The sequence below is a fragment of the Ambystoma mexicanum genome, chromosome 10, assembly GCF_040938575.1.
Source record: "Ambystoma mexicanum isolate Mex_15411 chromosome 10, UKY_AmexF1_1, whole genome shotgun sequence".
Lineage (NCBI taxonomy): Eukaryota > Metazoa > Chordata > Amphibia > Caudata > Ambystomatidae > Ambystoma > Ambystoma mexicanum.
In genome coordinates, this window is record NC_090932.1 from 511,827,308 (window position 1) to 511,843,661 (window position 16,354).

At 45.9% G+C, this 16,354-nt stretch overlaps 1 protein-coding gene across 2 annotated transcripts in view; it reads left to right on the forward strand.

Annotated features, from left to right (window-relative positions):
* Positions 1–16,354, forward strand: part of RYK (receptor like tyrosine kinase) — a 1,007,965-nt gene that overhangs the window by 358,492 nt on the left and 633,119 nt on the right. For both annotated transcript variants that reach the window (XM_069618057.1, XM_069618056.1), the window contains exon 7: positions 2,717–2,817. In XM_069618057.1, coding sequence (XP_069474158.1) covers positions 2,717–2,817 — 101 coding nt within the window. The remainder of the gene's footprint in view (positions 1–2,716; positions 2,818–16,354) is intronic.

The window sequence follows — 16,354 nt, forward strand, 5'->3', positions numbered from 1 at the left end:
GGCGTCCATGTGAAATTCACATAGCGTGCGACTAGCTTCAGAAAGGACTGCTAGGCCTGTGGCAATATTACCATATCATCTGCCTAAACCCTGGCAACAATGTTCCATGCCTAGCTCGTCTAGGTTTGTTCTTATCCTTGGAAAAGCAATTTACTGTATTACACCCATTGAGCAGTGGAAGAATTCTGTAATTTACCCTCTTGGCAGAACCAATCTTGAGACTCTTAATCATAATACCTCAATTGAACATTGATTATATTGTCACGCCAGAGAGAGGCACAGCCACGCTTGGCGAATTAGAATTGTCAACACTAGACCAAAAGGCTCCTGGAGAACTAAAGCACCACACTTCTAAAATGGGGAGCAAAACGTTAATTTGGCTAGCACAGGAAGGTAACCATGAACAGGTGATCTCTTCCAACTGCACGGATACTTGCACATACCTACAAATATGCTGATTACCTCCATCATTGCACCAGTAAACAATAGAATGCGGCTATACCCCATGATCAAATCAGCATGGCTGCACACATGTATACACCATGATGCACAACTCGACAATCTTTAGAACAAGCTATCCCCATGAAGAAATCGGTCTAGCTGCATAATTACACTCATATACAAGCACCTCATCTGCCAGAATGCAGCTACCAAGACATTTCAGCCTAGCTGCACACATACTACTGGTCTCACCACAACCTCCACATTACTCCTAACATTAGAAGGCGCACCTACCAAGTGCACACACCCACTGACTACCATCCTACATTCTCCAATGACCTGGACTATGGTCCCTGAGGGCGTTCAACCCACAGCGTTTTGAGATCATACAACGGTAAAAAGGAGCTATACAAATGCCCAGTAACATAACCTTGGTTGGTTCACTGAGTTGAAGTCAAAAGCGCAGTTAGATCCATGAAGCCAGGGCTCAGTTACTGAAACGCACTCCCTGTACTGCAGTTCCTTCTCCTGGTAGAAGGCTGGGAGCAGGGTAAACCAGCAATATATACCTACTGGACTACATCTGAGTTGGTTGGAGTGTAGCGCTTTTTGTATGCAAGGCTGCAGCATTGAGAAGGTTCTGTGGAGTGACTGAGGTAAGAGGGCAGACACAAGTAGAACTAGGGTAATAGGAACCAGGAGTCAATTCAAATCTGAGAGTTCAGTTTAGTGAATCTTTGGGTAGGATGCTAGTAAGAGTGTGTAGTTAGTTAAGGCCCCTTTCATGGTCTGAGGATCATTTAAATCTATACATTTATTTAGATGTTTTGTAGAATGCAGCTTGTCTCCTTGCAAGCACATTCAATGATTATCCAGCTTTGTGCTTGGTTTCTAAGGGAATTCTCATGCTTAATGTTGGTTTAGATTTTATTCAAGTAAGGACCTCATTTTGAATACAAATGAGTGCACAATACAGTAGGCAATGGCATTCTCTCGGTAGTGTTCCTTTACAACTTTATTTTATCAATACTAGATAGTGAAGGTGTATTGACAGTGGAAATAAGAACTAGGACTATGTCACAGACTTGGAGATTTGTCACCATGATTGTCTGATAGGCCAGGGCATTATTTTATGAGGTAGACAATTGCCCACCACTGCTTGAGGCAGCCAGGTATGCAGTGGCTAAAGTACTGAGGCGGGTGAAAGAAGGATAAAGACAAAGAGCCCCATTTTAGGAATAAACTGGGAAAACCCCAGAGTGGAGGGGAAGAAGGGGTAAAAAGAACAAAGTGGGGAGAGTGGGAAAACCCCTGAGTGGGAAGGAAGAGAGACCCGGGGGAGAAAGGGAAAGAAGAGCCTACGAGGTGTGGGGGCGGTGGAGTAAGAAGAAGCAGAACCCCAGATAGGGGAGGAAGAAGCACCAGAATGGAGAGACTGGAGAAGAGACTACAGCTGGGATACCCTGTAGACATTTCAGCACACTACAAACCTTCTGTATTGAATTTAAACTGTGGGCAGAGATATTCATTGGAAGTGGAACATGATTGGGGTCAGAAGCCAGTTGTCATACCCTCAGGTTAAGTGATACAGTCTTTATATTTCTTGTGGCATCTTCTTTTGGGTGAATGGGGAAAGTGATTGGGCTGGCGTAGGATTACAACAGAGGAGTGTATTACTTTCAGACATCTGACGAGCCCCCTTTTTTACTTTTGTTGTAGAATAGGGCTTGAGTTTGCATTTTAGGGACAATTTATTTGTCTTTGACTAAAATGAAAACACTTTAAAAAAAAGTCTTGAGTCCCGATTCTGAGCTTCCACTGTAATTATAAGGAAACCGATATCGTACACCCCAATTATGTCCTCAGTTACTGATGGCTGCTCCTCTCCCAAATAGCGATGATCACTACTACTACTTATGCATTTCATAAAAATGTAACTGCCTCCAAGCACTACTTTTGCGTTGAACACCTTTCAAATACAGCACCTTACAAAAATATATAAAGTGTACAAATGATATGCTTTGAGTCAAAATTCATGTCTTCATTATTATGAAGCCACAGATAAAGGTACCAAAGACTTCAGATTAAACAAATTAGTAATCTGGTCATTGTATGAATTAATGTAATGACTATTGAAACTATTTGAACACTTGATATAAGCACAACAACCTGCTTGTTTTAGTCTTTCGTACATCTGATTACTAGATGGGTGAAGGTGCTGTAGTATGACTGTCGAAATATATTGGTTATCTCTTCTATTTTCTTTTTCTTCTAGCATGAGTGACAGTGGAAGCTCTCAAGGCTTATCTCAACCCTCCACACAAACCACTCAGTACCTGAGGGCAGACACTCCTAACAACGCCACACCTGTCACCAGTAAGAGTTAATGTATTTGGTTATTTACTACAACCTGAATATTTTTTGATAATGCAAAGCTACAGAAATGGCTGCACGCTTGTTGCCATCTAATTGTTCCTCAAATGGCGTATATATTGAAAAGTTTATCAAAGTAGTGGCAGTGCCCCTGATTCCAGAAAACGACTACCTCCTGTAATGTTCCTGCCCATAGCATACTTTTTCACTGCTCATTTAATTTGCAAGGTTTTATCAACAGATGAATGAGCTATGCATTAAACAATGGTCCCTCCTGTTAATTTTTGTATATGAATGTCCATTCTAGTAGTTAATCCCTCTCTGTGGCAACTATATTGGTGCATTATGTCAATCCTTCATTGGGCATGCCCACCCACATTTTTATGCCCAGTAACACCATTTAGAAGATGATGCCCCCGCCCTCCCCAAGCATGTGCCTTGTTGTGGCACAGCATCTGGATTTAAAGACAGATAAGTTTGTGGGGCTAATAATAGCTTCATGAGCATATAATGTATTGCTCTGAGCAACTGTAAAGTGCCAATCTGAGGATATGTTTTGTAGAGCGAGTTGCTGCAACACACTGCGACTGTGTCAGGCATTGATCTTAAGGTTACTGTTTGGCAATTGTTAGCCAAGTATTGAACTTGGCTATGTTTGAGGGGTACACATTTGTGAGTCGGTCATAAATTTCATTCGCTGTACTGGCGTTGCAATTTTACAGAATAACAGTTCTCTGCCAGATCAGAAGAGCAGCCTATACACGTTACCAGCTAATTTACTCTCTTTTTCAAATTTCACTGTTTTCTACTCTTTCAACACACAAATGTCCCTTTAAGCATACTTGTCTGTGTTCAAAACACGCTCGCAGGCAAAATCAACTTACTCCAAAACGAAATAAACTCCAAACTTCAAATTCCAACCATGTCGATCACCGACCGACTGTTTGTAAAGGAGACACTTGCCCTGCCTCGATTGTCAAAGACTGTGCAGAACCGCCACTCCCACACATCGTAGCCATCGCTAACTCCTCCTTTGCCACCTGCTCAGTGCCTAGGGCCCTTAAAGAATCCTGGATCTACCGCCTCATCAAAAAAAATCCTGTGACCCCACTATTCCTACAAACTACCAACTGATCACTACTGGCCCCTCCTACTGAAAATCATCTACAGAATAGCCAACTTGCTAATCCGTCACTTCCTTGAATCCAATAACATCCTAGGCACCCATCAATAAAGCTTCTGCCCAAGACGCAGGACAGAAACGGCCCTCCTCAACTTACAAAACCAACTAGATGATGCCATCGACTCAGGCAAGCTCTCTCTCCTCCACCTGCTTGACGTATCTGAAGCTTTTGACCTTGTGGACTGTACCCCACACTGCCAACACCTCACCACTGTAGCTCACTTCACACCAGCAGCCTGCAATTGAATTGCATCCTTCTTGTCCAACAGAACCTCAAGAGTCTTTGCAGGCGATGCTGCAGCCACCCCCACCCCCACTACATGCAGAGTACCCCAAGGTTCCTTTGTCTTCCCCTACCCTGTACAACATTTATACTAAGCCACTCTTCGACCTCCTCCTGCACCTCTTACACAAACTATGCTGACGACACCCAAATTCTAATCCCCCTATCTGGCAACTACGCCTAAGACTCAGCCAAAGTTAAACCCATCTAAGAGACCGTTCAAACCTGGATGACTAGGCATTGCCTTTGCCTGGACGATGAAAAGACACAGCTCCTGATCATTGGCTCTCCAGCATCCCTCGCCAAACTCGACAAATCCTTCAGTGCCTTCATGATTGATGGCCATAACATCGCTGTTGCATCAACAGTTAAACTCTGGGGGTTTATCTCGATGCCACCCTCAACATGTCTAGGCAAGTGAACCACATTGCATTGATGTCTGCCTACGCCACCAAGCTGATCAATGCCAGTAAACCCTTTCTCTCATCCGAACCCACATAGCCAGAGCACTCATTGGGTCCAAACAGGATTATTGCAACTCTCTACTGTGTGGCACCTCAGAGAAAATCTTGAATAAGCTGCAGGTGATGCAAAACAATGCCACCCCGTACAGCCACTAACCTGGGTAAACATGATCACACCTCCGAAACAAGAAAATACCTCCACTGGCTCCCCATTAGGGAAAGATTAAAATTCAACTCTTTCCATCATGCACCAATGTTTAGCCATCTGTGCCCTATCCTACCTCGTCGACAAGCTAAAAACACAGGCCTACAGCGATCAGCATACAAACGCTGCCTGGAGATTCCCAGATTCCACTGGAAAAAAGGCCGGAGGTCCAGCTTCACAGTCTGGGCTGCTACCCTCTGGAATAAACCCACCGCCCGGCCCCAACCTGCGGGCAACACCCTCTTACCAAGCCTTCAGAAAAAAACTGAAAAGCCACCTTTTCACCTAACTTTATCATTACTATCAACACTGTTCACCTGGTTTTCTTTTTTCCTCTTCTCTTGTCTCTAACTAGCACCTAGATGCCTGAGGGCTTCGTGTGCTGCTATAAATGCATTATAAACGTGCCAAATTTAATTTTTTAAGTCCCTCCTTGTGCATTAAGTGGGACAAGATACCGTAAGCTAATTTATTGCTTGCATATATCTGGCCTATTTGCACACAACTTGTAGCCCACTTCTTTTCCATGCTGATTTAACCCAAAAATTAAAATAAAATGTGTATATATATTTCTGAGGCTTGAGGAATCTGCTTAGATCACATGCTATGCATAGGCTGACATCTAGTGGAAGCTGCAGAGTATTACTGTTTTCAAAACTTGAAAAGGGACATCGACAGGGCGTGCCAGTAAAACTGTACCCGTGGTCCTACACGCGTCAAGGTCCCCCAGATTGTTCTTTTCCGCCATCGTCGGATGCTATAACACAGTTCTGTTTCGACCAACGCCATTAATTAACGCTATTATAGCTAGTACTCTTTCTGTCCTTTATATTACCGACCTTCGAGGAACGTCCTCAACAGCAATGATAAGGAAGAACGTCATTGGACAAAGATCCTGACTCGACAACACTCCTTTAGCATTGGATGGCCACACTGGGCCTCGACCCAGACAGTAGGGAGAGTGGGAGGTGGACATTTCTTAGGCCACTAAGAGAATGCATGTTTCCCTTTTTCCTCTCTATTTTCACGTATACAAAACACACTCATCTAAAATTCTCCTACTACAAAACAAAATTGATAATAAAAAAAAACGCTCCTAGTTGACAATACTCCACCCACTATATCAACGACTGCATCAAATGCCACTATTGGGCCCCCCTTTTCAATTTACACCAGTGTCTAACAAAGAAGTATTTGACACCATAATGAAACTCAAAGCTTCCAACTGTAAAGAAGATCAATTCCCCTCCCATCTAGTAAAACTCTGTGCCCCCACCCTCACACCCATAATTACCGAATTCATCAATGCCTCTTTCCTCACAAAGTCCCCACCAGTGTCAAAAAAGCTTGGGTGACCCCACTCCTAAAAAAACCATCCCTGGACCCCTCAATACCCACTAATTACCGACCTATTACAACGGTCCCATTTCTCCTAAAAATAATTGACAAAATAGCCTATTGCCAAATTCAGAACCATTTGGAACAACATCAACTATTAGGAGACCGCCAGTCAGGATTCCGCCCCAACCATAGTACAGAGACAGCCCTCCTTGATCTGAAGATCCAAATGGATGCCACTAAAGAAGCAGGCAAACTGTCTGCTGATGCTCCTGGACCTCTCGGCGGCCTTCGATCTGGTCGACCACCACAAACTCTGCAACACTCTAGCAAACAACTTCAACCTAGCTCAGAGCGCTACCAACTGGATCAAATCATTCTTGGCTGATAGGACCTCCAGAGTGTCCATTGGCAAAGAATCAGCAGACCCAGTGCCTGTCCCAGCAGGTGTGCCGCAAGGCTCTTGCCTATCCCCCACACTGTATAATGCCTACACTAAGCTGCTGTTTGCAGCTTTGGATGCCATGGGTGTCATCTATACTAACTTCGCCGATGACACCCAAATCCTCATTCCTCTCTCAGGCAATCATGAACAAGACTCCCTCCTGGTTAACCAAATCTACTCACTCACCCAAAACTGGATGGCCAATAACAGCCTTTGTCTCAATGACGATAAAACGGATCTCCTCATACTAGGCTCTTCCAGCAAAATCAACACCCTTGAGCCCACCTTCAAATCATTCACCATCGATGGAACCACAATCCCTGTTCTTAAACAAGTCAAGACCCTTGGCGTCTACTTAGACGCAACACTATCCATGTCCAAACAAGTAAACACATTAGCCTCGTCCACCTCCTACACCTCCAAACTAATCTCCCTCAGCCGTAAATTCCTCTCAGCCAAAAATTGTTACTCTAGCCAGAGCACTCATACTGTCTAAGCTAGACTATTGTAATATCCTTTTCCTGGGCACGTCCAAAGCCAACTTAGCCAAACTCCAACTCATGCAGAACAAAGCCCTCAGAGCAGCCTTAGGCATCAAAAAATCTGAACATATCTCCAACACCAGAAGAGACCACCACTGGCTCCCCATCCAAGCCAGAATTCTATTTAAAACCCTGAGCATCACCCACAAATGCAGGGCTAACAAAGCACCCAAATACCTCAACAATACAGTCACGATGAAGCCCCAGACTAGACTTCTCAGGTCCAACAAAAACGCATACCTCGAAACCCCCAGATACAAGAGAGAAAGCAGGGGGTAGTAGCTTCAAAACACTGGCACCTAGACACTGGAATGCGCTACCTACCCACATTATGAACGAAACCTCCTTCCCTAAATTCAAAAGCTTCCTGAAGACTTGGCTCTTCAATAAGTTCTAACTGAACTAGAGCACTAATCCGTTCCAATTAACTGTACATATCTGACTGCTTTGCATTTTGCTGTATATTCTTGACTGCCTCGAATATCATTGTATATTACTGACTGTTATTCCTGTGTTTTCCTCTGTGTACTTTCTAAGATTGCATTCCCCCATTGTCTGTAACTACGCTGTGATACCCCCGGGTCTGGGCGTATGACAAATGTAATAAAATAAATAAATAGCTGCCCTTACATCCAAATATGGAAAACGCCATTTAAATTCTGCCCCGGTTGCAACAAAAAGTTCCCCTGGAAAGACGAGCACTGCGTGTGCAACCTCTGTCTTGCGCGGGACCACTGCAAGGGCCATTGTCGAGCTTGTCAGCTCTTCAAACCGAAAACATTAAAGGACCGAAAGACCAAACGTTGGGCCCACCACGCCATGCAGGCCAAAGCCGCCATGGACGCGGAGGGTGCATCCAGCGACGGCAGCATCAGCGTCTTTTCGGACAACGAAGGCGATGGGGAACCGACCGATTTCCCCATGTGCTAGCCCCCAACCCCGTAGGCTGATGGCGCTGGTACAGTGACTACCACCAGCAGGAGTAGCACACATATATACACACTAAACGCATACCCAAGGGCCGAGAGTGGACGACAGCATCATCTACACGGCCGCACACGGCGTCAAGGGGAACATCCACTAGCTCTCTGTCCTCTAGGCACTCAAGATCCCGATTGCCACCCGACAGGCCCCCAAAGTCACGAGACGATGCAGACGCCATGTCCAAATCATCAGCCGAGCGTTGGAAGACGCGGCTTCGAACCTTCCGTCTGCCGAAATTCGACACTCCTCGCAAATGTCGAAATCGGCAAAAAGTACCAAGACTTCAAAAATAGCGTACTTGGTGCAAAAGCATATCCTGGAGACTCTCCTTAAGGGGAAAACTTCCAAAAACCACTCTTCAGAGTCAACATTCTCATAGAGGGAAAACAAGTACACCACGCAAAGAGAAAGACATTGTTTCCCAAGGGGAGGATACCATATCAACAGCCTTAAACAAGGGCCAGCCTACTCCTATAACACCCTGAATTCCTGTAACCATACCAAGTTCCTCTCAGTGGACCTCTGAAGACATTGATAGGGTGAGGAGACTCATGACATTCATGGCAAGTTTTTTTTGGAGAAAAATCCCCAGGCTATGCAAAGCATACACAACATGCCACCAACTAGTGGCGCCACGTCACCGCAATCCACAGCAAAGCGGCCACGTCCAGACACCTTTCTAGTTACCCCTCAGCAAGAGCCAGTCCAAATTGATCTCTATAATCCAAATACAGACTGAGGAGATTGAAAATCTAGAGGAGGTGGACCAATACTACGATGTAGATGTGTATAGCTTACGAGGGTAACTGGAGAGGTCCAGTTGACTTGGACCCACCGGTGGCAGATTCACCAGTGGACAACCAACTTCAGTATAATAACATGCCGAGCATATCTACATTTAGACTCAGGAGAGGCAATTAGACGAGCACTTTGTAGAGGACATTTTGGGAGACCGGAAGCCTGTTTTACAATTTATACCTATTCAGTCTGTTCAAAGAAGAATCCAACCCTCTTTAGAGATTCCTAGCCAAATGTGCGCGGTGAGCCCGCAAATTGAAAAAATGTTCCACCCTGCGCCCACAGACCCACTGTACATAAGGGGCCAATTGAAGCCAGACTCACTAGTAGTGACCACAACACGAAAGGGGGCAGGAACACCTCTAGCCTCATCAGAAGCACCCCCTGATGAGGAGAGCAAACAGCTTTACACTCTCGGGAGAAAAGTGGCAACATCCGCGGCTTTCCAGACAAGGATTGCCAACAACACCACTTCATTGGCACGTTACAACTGCCACAAGTGGGACGAGATTGCAACCCTAATGGCCTCGGCTCCAGAACCTCCAAAGTCACAACTAGCCCTCACAGTAGCAGAAGGAAATGCAGGGTCAAACTGCATCCTAAAAAATAACTTATATGCCACAGATAATGCAGGCAAAATAATCGCTGAGGGAACACTCTTAAAACGCCATGCATGGCTTTGCCAATCAGGATTTGAACTGGAAACTCGGGCAACACTCCTCAACCAGCCTATCGAACAGAATATCCTATTCTGTAAAGCGGTTGAGGATGATTTAAAATCGGCTAAAGAAGAGTATGACACTCTTAAATCATTAGGCCAGCTAACTAATAAACCACCAAGCCAAACGGGCAGAAACCATTTTCGTCGCTTTCGAGGACAAAACTCCCAGCGAGGTACCTGATATAGCCGAAATGAAAGCTCATCCTGGGGTTCAAATAGAGGACAAGCCTCTCAAGGCTTCCAAAGCCACATAAATTCCACATGACAACGCTACATGAAGTAATCCCACTGCTAAAGCGGGGGGACCACATGGCAACCTTGGATATGAAAGATGCTTATTTTCATATTTCAATGTTCCCAGCGCACAGAAGATTCTTGCCTTGCAAGATGGTAAACCAGCACTACCAATTCAAGGTGCTACCCTTCGCAACAGCTTCCGCTCCAAGGGTATTAACCAAGGTACTGGCGGTGGTGGCAGCGCACCTGCGCAGGGAGGCAATCCCAGTGTACCCCTACCTGGACGACTGGCTGATCACAGGGGCGTCATCCGAAATTTGCCGGCAAAATACACAAAGAACAATAAAGCTCCTTTTCCAAGAAGAAATCAAGCCTTGTACCAAACAAAACCAAACAGTTCCTAGGAGCTGTCATAAACACGGAAGAAGGGCTGCTCTTTCAGTCAAAGGAAAGAGTCCAAAACATGCTACTGCAAATGCCTCAGTATCAAGCCGGACACCAGATAAGCGTACACAAAGCTATGCGTTTGCTCGGCATAATGGCATCTTGTATTTACCTGGTCACTCACACACACACACGTACGTTTGTGCATGCGTCCGATGGGGGCAGATTTGGTATCCCGGCCCTTCTCAGCCTGTCAACGTCACCTCCAGTGAAGCTTCCAGTGGTTGCAGATCTGCTCACCAGGGGAGGGGGCACAATCCTGCACCACGAACCAGGATCGCTGAACCTAAAGGTTTGGGGGTACGACCTGCTGGCGGACTGCAGGGAGGTCCTTGCCAGGGCCATAGTGTCATCGACTCAGAAGTGCTATAGGCACAAGTTGAAACATTTCACGACGTGGTGTCGGACGCAGATCATCAATCCTCTGACGGCCACAGCTCCACCGATTCTTCTGTACTTGTTGTCCTTGGCCAAGGCGGGGCTTGCGCACACCTCCATCAAGGTGCATATGGCGGCTATCTCCCGCTACACCCGGTCTCCAGGACGGACTTCTTTGGTTCCACCGTCTAGTCAAGGAGTTCCTCAAAGGACTGCTCAGATCGTTCCTGCCGGTGAAGGCTTCTGCCCCGGCATGGGAACTCAACGTGGTACTGGCAAGGCTCACCCGGGCTCGCTTCAAGCCTATGCATCAGGCCCCTCTCGTTCCTTTCATGGAAAACTGCATTTCTCGTGACCATCACTTCTGCCAGGAGGGAAGGTAAGATATAGGCCCTGTCCTGCAAGCAGCCTTATCTGACTTTCCACGATACAAGTGTGGTGCTGCGGACGCACCCCTCCTTCAGGTGCAATTCCGATGGAACCTTTGGCATGAACGAGCCTTTGGTGTTGCCTGTGTTTTTATTTTTTTCGACACCTTTGTTGCCGGCAAGAAGGACTTTGCACTCGCTGGATGTGGCCCGTGCTCTGAAGTTCTACGTGGCATGCACAAAGAGTTTTCCAGAAGACATCTCACCTTTTCGTGAACTTTGGTCCTGTGAACCATGGGAAGGTCTTGTCCAAGGCTTCCATCTCCAGGTGGCTCTCTGGCTGTATCACTCACTATCACCGGTTGGCAAATTACCACTGCCTGGCCGTCCGAGAGCCCATTCCATCAGAGTGATCCATGCAACGACAGCGTTCCTGTCTGGTGTCCCCCTTACGGACATCTGCAGGGCTGCTACGTGGAGGTCCACACACACCTTAACGAAATTCTACTGCGTGGACAGGGATTCCAGGGAGGAGTCCAGGGTCGGCCAAGCAGTGCTACGTAACCTCTTCGCTTGAAGGTGAGCCTGTTCAGGAGGTAAGATTAATTGCTTCTGTTGAGCCTTGCCACCTTCTGTTGTTGTGTATTTTCATACTGATATGTATTCTTTATTCATGAGCATGTGAATCCATGCCAGACTCCATCCTAGAGAAGGAACAAGTTACCTGTAACTGTTCTCCGGCATGGGTCTGGCATGGATTCACATGCAATCCCTCCCTGCTGCCCCTCTGCGGATCTTTTTGGTCATACTGCCACTTTACGTGCTACCAAATCTGAAGATGGCTGCCAGAGGGGCTAAGGGAGAGGGCAGTCATTGACTGGGAACAGTTTGTCCCAGAGTACAGTGATTGGTTTATAGGAGAAAGGCAGTTTGTAAGTGAAAGTGAAACTATTTTTTCTTTTACTGAGGATTCCCGGCCTGATGGGGAATATTTGAGCATTTGAATTGATGCCAGACCCATGCTGTAGAACAACAGTTACAGGTAAGTAATGGATGGAGAATAAGAATACATAGCAGTACGCCAATACACAACCACAGGAGGTGGCTCAACAGAAGCAATTACTCTTACTTGTTCCAACTGTTTCCATAGCAACTGGCAGGGGATGACATTTCATTGAACGATATATCCAGATGGATAGTCAAGTGTATACAACTATGCTATTCATGATCAAAAAAGACCCTGACTTTCACACCAAGAGCTCACTCTACCAGAGGCAGAGGAGCTACTTTAGCATTTATTGCAAACGTCCCCCTAGATGCTGTTTGCAAAGCAGCTACTTGGGGTAGCGTACACACCTTTTCTCAGCACTACTGCAATGACAGTATAAAGAAGATTCACAGGTGGGACAAGCAGTGGTAAAATATCTATTTGCTGCTCTAACTTCACATCCCACATCCTTCTCCAGATATTGTTCGCTAATCTATGCATAACATGTGATCTAAGCAAATCCACAAGCCTCAGAAGGGATACATTACTCACTGTAATCGCGTTTCTGATGCTTGTATCTGCTTAGATTCAAATGCGCCCACTGCTGGAGATGAAGGTGCATAGATGTTTCTTGCTCTCACTATTTTCTCCTTTATTACATATGTACTTGCGCTACACTTCACACTACGTCATGTCAGAAACAAAACAATCTGAAGGACAATCTGAGGGACGTCGACCCGTGAAGGTTTATAGGTACAATGGACGCCACACTAGGGATAGTAATGACACGCCCAGTATTTTCAAGAATCAAATCATGAAATACTCTGCGACTACCACTAGATGTCTGCCTATGCATAGCATGGGAATCTAAGCAAATACAAACCTCAGAAATAGTATTACGGTGAGTAATGTATCTATTGGACGGACACACTCACACTCTCTCTCTGGTTTGGTAGGTCATATATGTAAAGTGATCATTAATGAGCATTTACAGAAACCAGGCTGTAGTGATAATTACGAGCTTGTTCACCAACACCTATATTGTTTTCATATTAACCACAAAAAGTTAGAGATGCTGGCAAGAATGAATCGCCCTCCAAATGTATAAATGGAAGGCCTTGATGGACCATCCAGAGTATATTGAATTTGAAAATGTTGGAACCAGTCAGGGAGCTACATTTAGCATGGGCATATGAATTGAAACACAAAGTCTATAGAGAAATGATCAAGGTGCCTGATGGTATCAGTGAGCTTCGGCAATTAATTATGAAAATATAAACTCATTTAATTTGCATCTGATGAGTGAGCAATATGGTTCACTAGCACAGTATTTGGTTCTATCGTTATTACACAGAATCATTTCTAATTACTTTTAGGTGATACCACAACAATCTGAAGCATAAAGCAGGTATTCTTCTGAAAGGCCTCTACAACAGCACTTTCACATGAGTTAGATGTGGACAATCCATACAAATTATACCACACTGTCAGAATGTGCATTTCGAAGGGATTGTGTCCTCTGACGTATTCCTTATCTTGATAGATCATCTCCAGCTTGCTGGCCTCGGAAATTTTTTTTCAGTAGAGGGCGCTGCGCGTAGACGTCCCTCAAGCCGATGTCCCTCGACAGCCTCCGTATCGGTGCCGACGTCATCATGCGTATAAATAGACTTGCGCAGCGTCTGTTGCTCAGTTTTTCCATGCTTCGTGGGCCTCGGAATCGCGTTGCTCAGTTCGTTAGTCAGAGAATATATTCTTCATTATTCCCCGAATAAATCCACTCTTACTCGATGGCTTCCTCACCCGAAGCGACGACTCCACGGTCCGGCTTCAAAAAATGTCGAGACTGTGGAAAGAAAATGTCGTTGACAGATCCTCACAGGATCTGTTTGTGGTGCCTGGGATCGGAGCACCAATGTTCGGAGTGCAAGGACTGCATGTCCATGACGGAGAATGCCTTGAAGGAGCATGAGGGGAAGCTTGAGAGAGGTAAGACAGCTAAAACTCCTTCGAAAGTTTCCTCGGCAGAGTCAAGACATTAGTCTCCTCGCCGACACAGGAAACCTTCTCGGTCTAGGTCTCGAAGCGGTTCACACCACTCTTCGAGATCCAAGCATTCACGTAAGAGACGTCGAAGATCCCCTTCCTCGTCTTCTCTTTCCCCACAAAACATAGCTCTCAGGCTGAGTGGGAGGAATTCTGTAAAAGGATGCTTGGCGTCTTCGAGAAAGCGGCCTCGACCCCCTCGAAGACAGCTGAGGGTGATAACCTGGGTGAAAGACCCGAAAAATCTAAAGGCCACGAGTCGTTGCACCCGGCGAAAGAAACTACTCGAGAACGTCACGAACCCTTGAAGAAAGGCACTGTGCCAACGACACCAGCGTCGAAAGTCCCTTCGACGCATAAGTCTGCGTCATCGACGCCATTGTCGAAGGGCTCATCGACATATAGGTCAATCGAATCGACGCCGTCTTTGACGTCGACGCCGAAAAAGAGCAAACCCATGGCCGTCGCTACCTCACAGCCAGTGGTCATACCCAGAACCTCTAACATGACTTCGAGGTCATCGACAACCTCGAGTAGGATCCCGATCCTCTCGAGTTCTTCGAGGCCACTTCCAATCTTCTCGACGGCTTTTTCAGTGCTTTCTAAGCCGTTAACGTACGCGTCGTTGACGTCGACGTTTTCTCAACCGATTATGACAAATTTAGCCCCTTCTGCTCTGGAAATGGGATTTAAGCCATTTCCAAGATCTGATCATTTCAGACCTTTGTCTTCAATCTATGAGGAAAGGGAGGATCCAGATCAAGGAAGTCCCTTTGGGTTACAGAGATCTGCAACGCCAGAACCAGAGGAATTTACCTCTGAGGAAAATAGGTTGAAGGCCCTTAGAGAATCCTTACATGAGGCAATTGGGTTAGATACTTCCCCAGAAATAGAATTTGCCAAGCCAGATCCAGGGGAACATGCTGAGACCCCTTACAGAATTTTAATGGCAATAATCATAGAATTCATGGGTTGGTCTACACCTTCACCTGCATTCCAACAGGATAACCTTACAGACATATTAGTCAAAGGCCCACAGGAGGATCCTGTGGTTCCATTTCACGCTGCATTACAAACAAAAATATTGGCTAACTGGGAAACTCCTGAAGTTATCCCAGTGTTTAACAAGAAGTTATCAACCAAATACAGGGTATCTACTACTGACCCTGAATTTTTGTCTAAACATCCAACTCCAGAGAGTCTGGTTGTCCAAGCAGCAACTGCATCAGGCAGTAGATCGGCATACCCTACTGTTCCACAGGACACGGATGACAAAAGATACGACTCTATGGCGAAGAAAGTTTTTTCTGCATGTAGCATGGCGTTGAAATCTATTAACGCTACTTGTACGCTCGCAAGGTTCAGCCATACACTTTGGGAGTGTCCTTCATCAGCGGCTGACTGCCTCCCTGAGGGAGAAGAAAGGGAAGCGTTTCTAAACATCATTAAGGATGGTAAAGACGCAATGTGCGAATCCCTTCAAACTGGCATTGATTCTGCTGACAGCATCAGTAGGGCCATGATGGCAAGAACTACAACCCGCAGATTTGCATGGTTGCGAAAGTTTGGGTTTGCTCCAGATGTACAAGCCACACTTTTAAATATGCCCTTTGACGGCTCTTCTTTGTTTGGTAAGAAGGCGGATAATAGCCTAGAAAAGTTAGACATTCAAAGCAGCAGCAAAATCCCTGGGTGCTGCAATCCGTCAAACGCCATATCGCCCATCAGGAACCTCATGGAGAGTTAAGTCCTTTCGCTTTTATTCCGCATTCGGAAAAGGCAGAGGACAGTCAGTTCAAAGAGGTCAAAGATTCACCCGAGGTGGACGGGGTAAAAATACAAAAGCCGCAGTTGCAGTAGCGGGTACCTCTTTACCCTCGGCACCTGCATCAGCCGCCTCTAAATCACTCTGAGGACTCTCCTCATAAGACACAAGTAGGGGGCAGGCTAACTCAACATCTGACGGAATGGCAGGCTATTACGTCAGATGCTTGGGCATTGGAGACAGTTGCCCAAGGTTACTGCCTGCCTTTTCTACGCATTCCTCAGTCATCCACCGGGGAACAGCTCTCGGAAATTTCCAGATCCGCTCCTCTTGCAGGAACTTGTAGACCTG